Source organism: Crocuta crocuta, unplaced genomic scaffold (genome assembly GCF_008692635.1).
Source record: "Crocuta crocuta isolate KB4526 unplaced genomic scaffold, BGI_CrCroc_1.0 scaffold299, whole genome shotgun sequence".
NCBI lineage: Eukaryota > Metazoa > Chordata > Mammalia > Carnivora > Hyaenidae > Crocuta > Crocuta crocuta.
In genome coordinates this window covers 10,769,339-10,785,963 of record NW_027532747.1, presented here as the reverse complement: position 1 = coordinate 10,785,963, position 16,625 = coordinate 10,769,339, and the positions used below count along the sequence as shown (strand labels likewise).

General features: G+C 35.9%; 1 protein-coding gene across 1 annotated transcript in view; it reads right to left on the bottom strand.

Annotated features, from left to right (window-relative positions):
• Nucleotides 1-16,625, bottom strand: part of RPS6KA5 (ribosomal protein S6 kinase A5) — a 129,746-nt gene that overhangs the window by 49,479 nt on the left and 63,642 nt on the right. The window contains exon 5 of the mRNA XM_077780902.1: nt 360-443. Within this exon, the coding sequence (XP_077637028.1) occupies nt 360-443 (84 nt within the window). The remainder of the gene's footprint in view (nt 1-359; nt 444-16,625) is intronic.

Below are 16,625 nucleotides of genomic sequence, written 5' to 3'. Positions count from 1 at the left end.
CAATTTTATAACAAAATAACCCAGAATGTTTCTTCTACAATCTTCCGTTTGCACATACAAAGGCGAGTGAGGTTTTTAGAGGGCTTAGGAAAACAGACTATCTTGAGTGCAGGGTTTTTTTCTTTCTCCAAAGATTGTTACTATGCTTATTTCTATTGAAGAGATAATCAACAAAGTCTACCTTTTTCCTCTAAAACACTAGATACCATAATGTGTTCACGTATACAAGACAAAGGAGAGAAAACAATGAAGGCAAGACAACACCAGAAAGATGGGCTCTGTTGAAGAGACTGTACTCAAGTTATTAACCAGGATTCTTACTATACATTTTATAGAGATATATAAAGTACAGAACATACCTTGTCATGTCCCGAATCTCCCCCTCTGACAATATCTGGTGCCATGTATTCAATAGTTCCACAAAAGGAATATGCTCTTTCAGCCTTAAATAATCAAACAAAAAGGCATTTGATTTCCAACTGGTCTGATAAGTGGCAAAAAAAGAAAGTTAATACTACAGGTTAGTGGTTGAGATAAACCACAGTAGCAAAGTAGTGGTAGAATCTACTTGACAGACTCCCCTTTTCTCACCAGGACAGATCATCACCTATATAGTGAGTCCTGGGTGAATGTCCTGTTGAAAGACTTTGATGCCTGAAACTGTACCATCATCCATCCATCCATCCATCCATCCATCCATCTATCCATCCATCCACCCACCCACCCATCCATGCATCCATCTATCTGTTCTTCTTCTTTGCTGTATGTGCATATATTTCAATTAGTGGTTTCTTGGACCATTTTTTAAATCAAGTTTTTGTAAAACTTCAAATAGTTCTGGTAGGGTAACAAGAACTGTCTGATACTTTAGTACTTTATTTCCAGATCAGCAACATTGAGAAAACACTAGGAAACCTTAAAGGAAAAAAAAAGACCAAACGCTAAGATGGGTAAGCCCATCTCTGGGAGCCCAGAGATGAAAAATGATGAAAAAAATTTTTCCTACTTTATTTTGTCTAGATTTGGCACTGCCAATCCTATGTTTAAGAAGGATCAGCAGAGTGTTTTTATAAAAAGACTGTCCTTAAAGACAGTTATTTCTCTTTTGTAGAGCTTTAAAACGGTCTAGACTTGAAAACTAAATTTTTTAATGGATCAACTGTGTCATATGACTCATCCCAATGAAACAGAAGAGTAAATGTCTAAATTATTATACAGATATATAAAATAAAAAAATCCTCTTTAATAAGATCCATTCATACAGCTCTATCTGAAACTTGTAAAGGCACTTGGTACCATTAAAATATTTTACAAAACTAAAGGAAGCTTTTCAACTTGTGTTTTATTTTTTCTCCATCAGTAAGATTTTGAGATACAGGTATTCTTATTTACCAATTTCAAATGTAAAGAACATTACTCTAGCAGTGTTACAGAATCAGCACAAGTCCTCTATTTTATTTGTGGAAAGTTAAGTCCAAAGACAATAAATGTAATGAATTTATATAAACACTTTGATAACAAATATATTAAAACTACTTAATTGTAATTGTAAAACTACTATATATGTGTGTGTATATATATATATGTACATCATGTACACATATACATGGACATATGTGCCTACATATATATATGTATGTATATTAGATGGTTTAAGATTCACTTCTTTCTTTTTTATGTACTACATATGCTGAAAGATTACTATTCCCTATACAAAAAGAAATCATTTACTTATGCTTAGATCAGCAGAAAATTTTCTTTTTTGTTACCTGGCAGAATAATGTCATTGGGTAGCTAATACAGACCATATGTCAAATGCCATTATATCTCTGCTTCATCATTTCAGTACCAAATGCAAATTTTCTAAAAGCTTTTGTAAAAAAATAAAAATTAAAGCTAAATAAAATTGATTTCACTTAATTTACGTATAAAAAGTAATGGAATAATTTTTAACTTTGTTAGACATGCTTAGAAAAAATGTGTATATTAGGAAGCATTCATCTGTTCACTGAACTACTTAAAAAGAAACACTACAAAATTACTTTAAAAAAATCTAAACTTCATAAAACCTGTGTTTTTAGTTAATATGCTATTTATTATACAATAGTCTCTTTTTGGGTAAGCAAAAATCACTGTGTGACTTAAAGACAAAGAAACACAAAAATTACTGAGTCCTTGTATTTATCATTTGATCTCATCTAAATGATACTTTTAAAACCTAGCCTAAATTAAGTTTAGATATACTGAAAAAAATAAAAATAATACTCCAGGGGCGCCTGGGTGGCTTAGTCGGTTAAGCGTACGACTTTCGCTTAGGTCATGATCTCGCGGTTCGTGGGTTCGAGCCCCGCGTCAGCCTCTGTGCTGACTGCCAGCTCAGAGCCTGGAGCCTGTTTCAGAGTCTGTGACTACCTCTCTCTCTGACCCTCCCCTGCTCACGCTGTCTCAGTTTCTCTCTCCTAGAAATAAATAAAACATTAAAAAAAAATTTTTTTTAAATAATACTCCAAACTGGTTTATGAGTAACAAGAATGGGTTTTGATTTATTGCTTCTCTAGATTTTATTTATTTAGAAAATTAGTCTTTTTAGCAAATATAAACTTTCACTTCCATTAACAGGCACCTCCACATCACACACCATTTTGAAATCATGCACATTTTCTTCTAAGTATGAGACAATGATTAAACTTCACAGGGTCGTGAAAATATACACTTTCTTCTTCAAAATACTAGATATTCATAAGTTTAGTGTAAAAAGGGCATGAGGCACATAGATCTTATTGATGAGTGCCAGAAAGGTCTGACATTCGCCCCTACATCTCATGTTTTACTTTCTCTGGCAATGAGAACTACGCAGCTCAGCTCTTGATGGTCTCAACAGAGAGGAAGCTCAGAACCACATTAAGTGCTCAAAGATATATCCTCCACCTTCACCATGTGATTTTTGAGCTCCTTTAGTCCACTTTAGTTTCTCTGTTTTGTGTTTATTTGCTTAGGGTGGGGTATTGGAGGGAGCAGACAGTATCTACATTAATAAATAATAATTACCTATTTGCTTGAAATTCCAGGAGACAGAAAATTTAAAGCTTAAGTTTTGGGAAGTTCTGGTTACTGAGAAATAATAGTGAACAAAGCAATTCTTAAGTTTCTCTGTTATTTTAAAACACTTCCATTTTAGCCTCCTGCAGCTCTGTATCTGCTTCCTCTTCCTCTGCCACAGTGGTAAGTGTTACTCCCTCTGGGATTTAAGTTTTAGTGTGCCAGCCTTGATTTCCTGAGAGTTTATCTGCTATTTGTAAAAATATCCCCACCTTACTTTTGAATTTGTGTTTATCTGCCTGGGAAGATGCATGTTATCTGGAATGTATACACAATGCCTTTCAAACAATTCTACCAAGGAGATAAACTGATGAGGTATGACAGAGGAAGGTCTGTTGTGGGGGCAGGAAAGATTCCTAGGTAGTATTTTATGCATTATGGCTTTATAAGGGTAGGATAACATAGCTAAAGTCTATTCTTTATTATTTGTTCAAAACATCTTTATAGTACTATTTTAACACTTTTAAAAATATCTTTACAAGGCAATCAACCTATTTAGTATTTAGGTCCACGCTATTTTATAAGTACTATTATTGGTTAAAGGTGACACAGAGTTAAAAGATTGTGAATGAGAATGTACTTAAATGTAAAAATGGTAAAAGCAGTGTGTGCACACCGTTCTGGCAGATAAGACAGAATGTTCTTGTGCACAAGTGACCAGCTGATCAAGGAGGTTTCACTGTCCCTTGGAGAAAAAGATCAGATAGCACTGGACAAAAAAAACCCGGTTTCCTAAGGAAGAATCCAAGTATAAACTTAAGTGCCAAATTCTTCGGCATTTCTCAATAAATACTAGATTAATTCATTCTTAGCTTTTATTTGCCAATGTTTTATCCTGATCTTCTTTGCTTATGATAAATTTATAAGTTAAATGTAAAATTACCAATGAAAGCTTTCCTCCCCATCTTGTATTTTTTCCCATCCTATTTTTGACAAATCTTACAATAAATATCTAGAAATGTTTGATTTTTAAAAAGAAGTAAATATTGCATTGCTAATCATCTAAGGCTGACTGTGCTCATGAGAAAGAAAGGAGAATCCCTGGATGCCTGGATGAAGAGGGTGCAAAATCCAGTGAGGTGGACACATGACCTATGCTACAGCTGCAAAGGGAGGGCCTTTAGCTCATAAAACAAACAAATATTCCCCTTTTGAAATCAAATCCCAAGGCTTCTGCCTCTTGAAGACTTGCGGCCTGAATCTACTCTCTCCTCCTTGGTACGAGGAAGTGAGAAAATATGGTCCAACATGGTAATACTCTGGGACACATGACAGACTCAGAAAATTCCCACAGATTAAGCCCTGGAGTCTCAAAATTATGAAATAAGTGAACTAGACTCCCCAAACCAAACAGAAGGATTACTTGAAATACTAGAACAACATTCTATAAAAGACTAGGACATTGTAAAAGATGAAAGACATAGAGGAAGGAAAATACCTATACAATGATGTAGCAGCATAGAAAAGATTAGAAAGATATGAAAAGGAAGCAAACAGAACTATATAAGTGAAAAAATGTACTAATGAAGACAGGTTGATTAAACAAAGTAGACACAAATAAAGAGAGAATCTGAAAACTAGAAGATACACTTGAGAAAATATTGCAAAAGTCCCAAGCAGACTAAATAAAAATATATCCATGGTGGCAAATTCTTAACTTGAGTGATGGTTGTGTTTGCCTTATGAAACACTTCTTAACTTGAGTGATGGTTATAAGTGTTTGCCTTATAAAAATTCCTTAACCCATACATTTATTTTGCTTTTGTTTTTGCATATGTTTTATTTTAAAATAAAAAGATAAACTAGTCCATGAGTAGATATATCTATGACAGCTAAATTAACAACGAATATGCAGTGCAAAATAAAGGCATTTTATTTGTCTGGAAAACTCTTTTTCTCTTCTGTTCTGAACGACAGCCTTGCTGGATAAAGAATTCTTGGCTGCATGTTTCTCCCCGTTTAGCACATTGACTATATCTTGCTACTCCTTGCCTGCCAAGTTTCTGGGGACAGATCTGCTGTAAACCTGATCTGTCTTTCCTTGTAGGTTAAGGACTTTTTTGCCCTTGCTGCTTTCAGTATTCTTTCTTTGTCTTTGTATTTTGTGAATTTGACTATGATATGCCTTGACCATGGTCAGCTTTGGTTGAATTTTAAGGGAGCTCTCTGTGCTTCTTGGATTTTGATGTCTGTGTCCTTCCCCAGATTAGGGAAGGTTTCAGCTATAACTTGTTTGAATAAATCTTCTGCTTCCCTTTCTCTCTCTTCATTTTCTGGGATTCCTATAATATGAATGTCATTCTGTCTTAGTAAGTCACTGAGTTCCCTAATACCTTCATGATCTATTACCTTTCTTTCCCTTTTATTTTCAGCTTCATTCTTTTCCATAATTTTTATCTTCTGTATCACTCACTTGCTCCTCTACTTTGTCCATCCTTGTTTTTATGGACTCCATTTGGGTTTGCATCTCACAGCATTTTTAATTTTGGCATAACTAGATTTTAGTTCTTTTATCTCTGCAGAAAAGGATTCTCTAGTCTTTTCTATGCTTTTTTTTTTCCAAGCCCAGCTAGTATGCTTATAATTGTTGTTTTAAATTCTAGTTCAGACATATTGTATCTGTAGTGATTAAACCTCTAGTTGTGAGATCAACTTCCTCTTCTTTCTTTTTGAGTAAATTTCTCCATCTTGTCATTTTGTCCAGAAAAGAAAAGAAGAAAACATACACACATACACACAAAACAAAGAAAAAAACAAAAACAAAAAATTTAGGTACTGGGTGAGTTTTGGTTTGCTCGTTAAAAGAATCTAGATCCAAAAATAAATAAAATGAAATAAAGTTAAAAATGTATAAAAATATTTTTAAAATAATAACAAATTTAGAAAGGAATTGTAAAAAAGAAATAAAAATAAGAATAAAAGTAAAAGGGAAACTAGATTCGATTTTGCCTAGAGCTGAAGCTTTGCACCATTCTACGATCAGAAGACTTGGTGCAAGCTAGTTGTTCGTGCTGGTCTTCTGGAGGAGGCGAGGCGCCTGTTGCACTCATTCCCAGGTGAACTTGCCCTAGTGGAGATGCACCTGCAAAGTGCAGGGGGGCGAGACTTGGTAGGAGTGGCTCTGGCTTCCACTGTGTGACACTGTTTTGCTGCCTGAAGGCTTTCAGTGCTAATGGGTGGGATGAATGTGGCAGCACCCTGGTCTCTAGCCTTGGAGCTGAAAGTTCACACTCCCGACTCCTCAGGTAACCATCACAGAAGAGGCAATCAATCACCCCTCTCCCGTCCCCAATATCCATCAGAACCCTCGGTTCACCCGCCTGTGTCTGAGCTTTGTTGTCTCAGCTGCGCAACTGAGTTTCAAAACTCTAAACTTGGGGGATTTCCGAAGCACAGACCCACACTATTCCTTTGGGGGTTCCTCTTGCTGTGCTTTTCCCATTTGCTGGCTGTGCAAGGAAAGTGGCTGCACAACCGCAAAGGGCTTCAGAGTTTATGGCAAAACAGAGCAAAAACCAGCACCCCAGCTCCCTGCCCTCAACAGGAGCCCCGTGTTCCTGTGCCTGGGAACAGTGCAGCATGTTGGTGCCACCCTTTCTTCTTGAGACCCAGGGGATCCTTAGTACATGCTGTCACTCCTGGGACTCCACCCCAGTTTGCCACCTGAGCACGTTTAAGCCAGGCATGTCCCCCACGGTAGTGGAAGGTTCAGATTTTCCACTCCCTTGCTTATAATACTTTGTGGCAGCCTCCGTAAGCAGGCTCCTTCCCCACGGCCTTACCCATAGTTATATCTCTCCCAAGTCAACTCTCTGCACCTCCTACCTTCTAAAATGTGGTTGCTTCTCTACTTGTAGACTTGCAGTTTTTGTTCTCTCAGATCTCCAATTGACTTCTTGGATGTTTAGAATGATTTGATAACTATCTAGTTGTGTTTGAGGGATGAGACAAGCTTAAGGTCCCCTTACTCCTCTACCATCTTAACTCTTCTCCATAAAGGCATTTTAAAACAGAGAATTTACTATTCATTAATCCTTGTTAAAAAAGACATCTAGGGGCGCCTGGGTGGCTTAGTCGGTTAAGCGTCCGACTTTCACTTAGGTCATGATCTCGCGGTTCGTGGGTTCGAGCCCCACGCCGGGCTCTGCGCTGACTGCCAGCTCAGAGCCTGGAGCCTGTTTCAGAGTCTGTCACTTCCTCTCTCTCTGACCCTCCCTTGCTCACGCTGTCTCTCTCTCTCTCTCCTAGAAATAAATAAAACATTAAAAAAAAAAAAAGACATCTAAAAGATGCTGTTCAGCAATAAACTGAACTCACAAGAAAAGAGTTAAGTTATAAGAAGCAATAATGAACAAAGAAAACAGGTAAACATGTGAGAAAATCTAAACAAGTAGTGAATTTATAAAATGAAAATTACACAATAATGATCAATTTGGGGAATATAATACAAGATGGGGCCAAATAATAAGTAACAATAATACAGAAAATGAGATGGATAATTAAAGTTAAAACATTCCATGTTCTTGTTGTGGTTATGACAATTATAGACATAATTGTTAAGTCAGTATATAAATTAAAAGAAATAGACTATATATAACTTCTAGACTGTTAGGGAGAAATGAAACAAAGAAATCCTAATAATCTAAATAGGAAAGGAAGGGGAGAAAGCAGAGAGAAATTGTGATAAAGAGAAACACATAGCAAGATAAGAGAAATAAGTAAAAATATATCAGTAATCATAATATACAGATTTAACTCACCAGTTAAAAGATAGAAACTCTCTGGATCAAAAACAAAATCCAGCTATATGTTATTTACAAAAGGCACACCTAAAACATAATGACAAAGAAATATTGAAAGAGATGGGAAAGGATATATCAGACCAGCACTAACCAATAGAAAGCTGGAGTATTTTTATTAATAGCAAGAAAATAAATTTTAAGGCCAAAAGGATTATTAAAATTAGGTAGAACTATTACATAATAATAAAAGGACCATTTCACTAGGGAAATAATACTATTCCAAATCCGAATATACTCAATATTTGTTGAAAAGCCTTAAAAAAGCAAAAATGGAGAGATGTTTAAGAAGAAGTGGACAAACCCACAACCATAGTAGGCATTTTAACATATCTCTCTTTATAACTGACTGATCAGGCAAGAAAGTAATTAGTGAAGCTATAGAAGATTTGGATGATGATCCTGAGAATACCCCAAAATTTATACATAATAGTTAGAGAATACACATTCTTTTCGGGCATATATGTCATATTTATAGAAAATAACCATGTAATAGAGCACAAAGAAAATCTCTAATTCTACAGAAATAAAATCATATATATTTTGTTGTCCAACCAGAAAGCAATAAAATTAGAAGTCACTTACAAAAAGATAACCAAAAATTCCTATATATTCGAAAACCTAATAACCCATTTCAAAATAATTCATAGCCCGAAGGGGGAAAAAACCCACAATGAGTATTTGAATAACTATTTGAATAATAGATATATACAAATTGTTTCATTACAAAATGAAAATATTAAATGTTACTGAGCTGGAGGTCTGACTCAAAAGTTCTGAAAAAGAATATGAAAGAAAAACTTGAAAAGTAAAAGGAACAAAGGAACAAAGGAACATCATCAAAGAAACAGAAAAAAATGAGAAGCTTGATAGAAGCTGTTTTTTGGGAAAAGATTATAATGGACAAATTTCTAGCAAACTGATCAAGAAAAAAGAGGAAAGTTATAGATCAATATTATTATTATTTAAAAGGAAACTTTACTACCCTCATAACAGAGATTAAAAAATAAGTGAATCCTACGAACAACATGATGCCAAGGAATTTAAAAAGAAAAAAAATGTAACATTTTTCTATAAAAATATAATATACCAGAATTGACTGAAGAANACTCTGATAGCTATAGATGTGTATTAAGAGGAAATATTAAGAGGAATAGGATTTCTATCTATATACCTGATTCTAAGTTCATTTCATGATGTTAGTATAATCTTGATACCAAAATCAGACAAATATAATACTAGAAAAGAAAATTATAGATCAACTGGACAATAAAGTCCTAAATAAAATATTAGCAAACAAGATCCAGCAAAGTATAAAAAAAAATAAGAAAATATAGAAAGTAAAGTTTGTTCCAAGAATTGAAAGATGGCTTAATGCTCAACAAAAAAATTATTACTATAACTCACAACACTAGGTGAATAAAGAGAAAAACTATAAACATTTCTTTATATCAATAAACAATTAGAAACTAAGAATTCATCTATCAAAAAGCTACAGTAAATACCATACTAAATTGTAAAACCCAAGACATACAGCCTTAAAGTAAACAAGCAAGAGTACATATGAATAAAGTAGAGCAATAAAACCAAACTAAACCATCCATTCACAAGCATACAAAATAAAAATAATGAGAATCACAAAGATATAAAACCATCATTACTGACAAATAGTGGTTCTGATTCTTCTCTTAACATAGCCATCTACATTAAAAAAAAAAATCCAAGTGAATCTTTAAATTACTGGAATATAAATTCAGGAACATTGCTATATGCAAGATCAACATTCCTGTGTTACCAGAAGCCCCATACTCTTATTTTTGTAAATAGGAATAAAAATTATAAAGTTAATACAAATGAATCTAATGATATAATGCATTACATAGAAAGTTATAAAGTATTATTAAAAGAAATAAAAGATATTAACTGGGAAGGTATGACTATTCATTTATGCTAATTAATTAATCAGAAGATTCACCATCCAAAGATCACAGTATTTCCAAATTAATTTATAAATTTAATTCCATTATTCACATGGAGGAACAAAAGAACAAGAAAAGAGAATCCAGGGAAGAGAATGGAGGAAGGTCAGAGAAAAGGAGGAGAGATCAGTAGGATAAAAGTGAGGAAGAGAAAGATCTCACCTTTCCAGATTGAAGACTTACTATAAAATCATGGTCTTTAAGATTTTTTATGTTGACTCAGAGAGAGAGGCAACCAGACAAATGAAACTGCATATAAAGAAAAACAGGACCAGAAACAGACTCACAGGCATGCATAGGAATTTGGCATATGGTAGAAGGTAACTTTCAAATCAGTAGGGAAAAGATTAACAGACTATTCAGTGATAGTTCAGTCAATTGGGTTATCTATAAAAAAAGAAAATAAGATCCCAACTTTGTTTTATATTCAAAAAGTAATTCCTATTAAATTAAAAAAATTTAACGTGCTCATTTTTAAAAGAAAATAAAAGCAAATATCTTCATGCACTGAGATAAGAAGAGATTATGTTTTTAAAAATTCAAAGAGGGGCACCTGGGTGGCTCAGTCGGTTAAGCAGCTGACTCTGGCTCAGGTCATGATCCCAAGGTTTGTGAGTTTGAGCCCCGCATCAGGCTCTGTGCTGACAGCTCAGAGCCTGGAGCCTGTTTCCAATTCGTGTCTCCCTCTCTCTCTGCCCCTTCCTCACTCATGCTGTTTCTGTCTCTGTTGCTCAAAAATCGAACAAATGTTAAAAAATTAAAAAAAAAAAATAAAAATTCAAAGAACCCAACAACCCAATTTACACCTCAAGGAACTAAAAAAGAAGAACAAACTAACCTAAAAGTTAGCTGGAGAAAAGAAATAAGTAGAGCAGAAAGAAATGAAACTAAGAATAGAAAAACAACAGAAAAAAATTAACAAAACCAAGCATTGGTTTTTTGAAAATATCAACAAAACTGACAAACTCTTAGCTACATTTAAAAAAAGAGAGAAAATTCAAATACATAAAATTAGAAATGAGAGAGAAGACCTAAGAAAGTGAAAGAGAAGACATAAGAAGCTACTATTGGGGTGCCTAGGTGTCTCAGTCAGTTAAATATCTGACTCTTTAGTGTGGCTCATGGTTGTGGGATTGAGCCCCGAGTTGGACTCCATGCGAGGCATGGGGCCTGCTTGGGGTTCTCTCTTTCTCTCTGCGCCTCTCCCCAGCTCATGCTCTTTCTGTCTCTAAAATAAAAAAGGTAAAAATTAAAAAAAGAAACAACTATGAACAATTATACACCAACAAACTGGATACTCTAGAACGGATAAATTCCTAGAAACATATAGTTTTTCAAGACTGAATCATAAAGAAATAGAAAATTCTGAACAGAATCATGATCAGTAAGAGGATTAAATTAGCAATCAAACCCCCTCCCTCCACCTCCATCCCCGAATAAGCTCAGGACCAGATGACTTAAAGGAAAATTCTAAAAAACATTTAAAGAAGTAGTAGGACCAATACTCTTCACTTTTCCAGAAAACTGAAGAACACTTTTAAACTCATGAGATGAGGCGAGCATTACTCTAATACCAAAGCCAGCAAAAGATACTGCAAGAAAAGAAAACTACAGCCTTCTATTTCTGATGAAAACCCATACAAAAATCCCAACAAAATACCAGCAAACCAAATTCAACAGCACGCTATAAGGCTTACATAACATGATCAAGTGAGGTTTATTCCTGGAATGCAAGGATGGTTTAAGATTTGAAAGTCAATGGATGTAATACACCACATTAACAGAATGAAGAAGAAAAATTCAATTGATGCAGAAATAGCATTTGGTGGCTCAGTCAGTAGAGCATCCAACTCTTGACTTCAGCTCAGGTCATGATCTCATGGTTTCATGGTTTAAGCCTGTGTCAAGACTGTCAGCACAGAGTCTGCTTGAGATTTTCTCTCTCTCTCTGCGCCCCCCCACTCTCTCTCAAAATAAAAAAATAAATAAATAAATAAATAAACTTAGAAAAAACACTCAGCCACAAAGTAGGAAGAGAAAGAAATTACCTTAACATAGTAAAGACCATATATGAAAAGCTCACAGCAAATATCCATACTCAATGGTGAGAAATGTTAATTTCTTCTAAGATCAGTAACAAAGTAAGGATGTTCCCTCTTACCACTTCTATTCCACATAGCACTGGAAGTCCTAGCCAGAGCAATTAGGCAAAAAAAAGAAATAAAAGACATCCAAACTGGAAAAGAGGAAGTAAAATTACTTCCGTTTGTAGATGATGTAATCTTATATGTAGACAACTCTACAGATTACACACACACACACACACACACACACACACACACACAATTAGAATAAGTACATAGAGCAAAGTTAAAGGACAGAAGATCGACATACTAAAATCAGTTACATTTCTTCACACTAACAATGAACAATTCGGAAAAAAAATCCCATTTAAAATAGCATCAAAAATAACAAAATGCCTAGGAATTAATTTAACCAATAAGTCAAAAGACCTGACAATGAATATTACAAAATATTGTGAAAGGAATTAAAGAAGATAGAAATAAAAAGAAAGTCATCCCCTGCTTGTGGTTTGGAAGACATTCTACTGTGAAAATGTCCATACTACCCAGAGAAATCTAAGGATTCAATGTAACTCCTATCAAAATCCCAATGGTAGTTTTTTTTTTTTGCAAAAGTTACAAAAAATCTTAACATTCATTTCAAGGAACCCTGAATAGCCAAAATAATCAAGAATAAGAAGAAAAGTTGGCAGTCTCACACTTCCTGATTTCAAAACATATTTCAAAGCGACAGTAAACAATACATCCTTGTAGTGGAATTAAGACAAACATATAGAGCAAAGGAACAAAATACAGAGCCCAGAAATAAGCCTTCCAGTGCATACAGTCAAAGGGTCTTCACCAAGGGTGTTAAGACCACACATGTACAAAGGGCGGTCTCGTCAGCAAATGAGGCTGAGAAGGCCACATGGAAAAGGATGAAGTTGGGCCCTTGCTTTGCACCGAATACAAAAGTTAACTCAAAGAAGACTAAAGACCTAAATGTAAAATCTAAAACTATAAAACTCCTAGAAGAAAAAACATAGGGGGGAAGCTTCATGACATTGGACTTGGCCATGATTTCTTGGATATGATACCAAAAGGACAAGCACAAAAGCTGACATTTGGGACAATATCAAAACTAAAAACTTCCTTGCATCAAAGAAAACAAAGTGAAAAGACAACCTACGGAATGGAGAGAAAATCTGCAACTCACACTAGTAAGTGGTTAATACCCAGAATATATAAAGAACTACAACTCAACAACAACAAAAAGTAAGTAATCAGATTTTAAAAAGCAAAGAGGGGGGCCTGGGTGGCTCAGCCAGTTAACTGTCTAACTCTTGACTTTGGCTCAGGTCATGATCTTGTGGTTCATGAGTTGAAGCCCCACATTAGGCTCTGTCTGCAGTGACAGTATGGAGCCTGCTTGGGATTCTCTCTCTCTTCTCTTTCTTTGCCCCTCCTCACTCCCCGCTCTCTCAAAAAAAAAAAACTTAAAAAAAAAAAACAGGCAAAGAATTTCAGCAGACATTCTTCCCAAGATGATATACAAATGGCCGAAAAGCATATGAAAAGATGCTCAACATCACTCATCTTAGAAAAATGCAAATAAAAACTACAAAGAACTATCACCTCATGCTCATTAGGAGGGCTGCTATCAAAAAAGCAGAAATAATAAATACAGGTGAGAATGTGGAGAAACTGGAACACTTGCACATAGTTATTATGTAAAATGGTGCAGCTGCATTGGGGCACATTATGGACATTCCTCAAAAAACATAATAATAAAATGTTATAATCATATGATCCAGCAATCCTACTTGTAGATATATATCTAAAAGAACTGGAAGCATGATCTCAAAGAGATATTTGTATACCTATGTTCACTGCAGCATTATTTACAATAGCCAGTAAGTGGAAACAACCCAAATGTCCATTAGTGGATGAGTAGATCAAAAAAGGATGATATATATACATATATTATAATATTATTTAGCCTTAAAAAAGAAGGAAATTCCAGGGCACCTAGGTGGCCCAGTTGGTTAAACGTCTGACTTCGGCTCAGGTCATGATCTCATGGTCTGGAGTTTGAGCGCCATATCAGGCTCTGTGATGACACCTCAGAGCCTGGAGTCTGCTTCAGATTCTGTGTCTCCCTCTCTCTTTGCCCCTCCCCCACTTATGCTCTGTCTGCAAAATAAACACTGAGAAAAAAGAAGGAAATCCTGTCACTTGCTACATGAACGAGCCTTGAGGACATTATGTTACCTGAAGTAAACAAGTCACAAAACAGATAAACACTGTATGATTCTACTTATATTAGGTCTCTGAAGTAGTCAAACTCATAGATATAGAGTGTACAATAGTGGTTTTCAGGGGCTAGGAGGGGGGAAATGGGGAGTAGCTGTTCAATGGGTACAGAGTTTAGTTTTGCAAGATGAAAAAAAAATTCTAGAGACCTGTTACCCAACAATGTGAATATAGTTAGTACTACTGAGCTACACTTAAAAATAGTTAAGATGATGGGGCTCCTGGGTGGCTCAGCCGGTTAAGCATCTGACTCTTGATTTCGGCTCAGGTCATGATCTCACGGTTCATGGGATCGAGCCCTGCATCAGGCTTTGTGTTCACAGCACGGAACCAGCTTGGGATTCCCTCTCTCTCCCCACCTTGCTCTGCCCCTCGCCGACTTGTGCTCATTCTCTGTCTCTCAAAATAAATGAACATTTAAAAAATAGTGAAGATGTTAATTTTTTGTGTATTTTACTAAAATTAAAAATTTTAAGTCATCGAATATAAATATTAAAAGATTATAGTAAGTTTGATTTTATTAAAATGTTGAGTCTGATGATGGTAAAAATTTCATTAAAAACAAGTGAAAGACTTGGAAAAGAAACAAAATACATAATTACAAACGATAGGTATCTAGAATATTTAAAGAACTGCAGCAAACCAATAATATCAGAAAAAAACTTCAATACTGTGATAGAGAAAACACAGAAAGCTAAATGAATCTCAGTAGGAGAATGGATAAGTAAACTGGATAATTCACATAAAAGAACATTATACGGAGGGTAAACTGAATGAAACAGATCCACACTTACTAACTTGGATACATTTCAAAAATAAGTTAAATAAAACAATTTGCATATGGTATGCCATTTACGTCCATTTTAGGAACACAAGCAAATAGTATATATAGTCTATGGATATACACATGGAGAGGTACTAAAACAGGATTAAATTCAATCCACCATCTTCTCTTTGCCTGTGCTTGCCCTTGTTAAGCAAAATGTGGTTGGAGTAAAACATAGAATGAGGTTGGCCAATTTCACTTTAAATTCATGACTGCGAACCTCGAGCAGACCTTTGATGCTACCCAGCAAACACTCTTACTTCCTAATCCGTTCACTCTCCCACAGACATGGCTGCTTATTTTATATCTTCTCCTCTCTCCTCAAACTCCAGTGTCTCCATCTTTTCCCTCCTCACTTTTTTTTTTAATATTTTTATTTATTTCTAGGAGAGAGAGAGACAGCGTGAGCAGGGGAGGTCAGAGAGAGAAGGAGACACAGACTGAAACAGGCTCCAGGCTCCGAGCTGGCAGTCAGCACAGAGCCCGACGCGGGGCTCGAACCCACGAACTGCGAGATCATGACCTAAGCGAAAGTCGGACGCCTAACCGACTAAGCCACCCAGGCGCCCCTCAATCCCCACTTCCTTTACAGGAATGTGTCAACCAGCATATGACATCTGTCATTTCTCCCACCTTAAAATAAAAAGACCTCTTTTGACCCCACTTCATCCTCTGCTGCCCTCTCCACACAATTTCACTATTCCTTTTTATAGAAAACCCCACGAGTTGCCTTTATTGATAGAGGACAATATGTCTATTCCCATTCTCTCTCTCTTGAGGTTTAAAATGAGTCAATGATCAATCTCCTGTCCTCCTCTTACTTGACCTACCAACAGTATTTGACATACTTGATCTTGTTCACTCTTGAAACATTTCTTCACCTGGTTTCGAAGATAACGCGCTCGCCTATTTTCTTCCCAGCTTTCCCAGGCTCCTTTGCTGGCGCCTCCTCCTCTCTTTACTCTCCGTGTTGGAGTAGCCAGGGTTCCGAGTTCTGTCCCTTTTTCTTTTCTATCTGTACTTACCCTGTTGATAATTTTTGTGATTTTAAATATACTGGCAAATTCCAAATCTGTATCTCTGGATGAGGCTTCTCCCCTAAACTCCAGACTCCTATCTCCTACTGCCTACTGGACACTTTTGTAAGTCTAACAGTCATCTCAAAACTCAAGCTGCTCAGATGAACTCCCCCACCTACCCCAACACTTCTTTCCATCTGAAGTCCACTAGTCAATGGCAACCTCATCCTTCCAGACTCTAACCAAAAGCTTAGGACTCCCCTGATTCCTCTTGGTCTCTCACACCCCACACCCAACCCATCAAGAAATTTCATTATCCTTAATGTCAAAATATATCTAAAATCTGACTACTTATACGACCTATTCTGCTAGGCCATGATCTGGACTTACTAACTGGTCTCCATGTTTCTAGACTTGTCTCACTATTAGAACAGCATGCTTGGGGGGAGGGAGGGAGGCAAACCATGAGAGGCTCTTGAATGCTGAGAATTGAGGGCTGATGGGAGGTGGGGGAGGGGGGAAGGGGG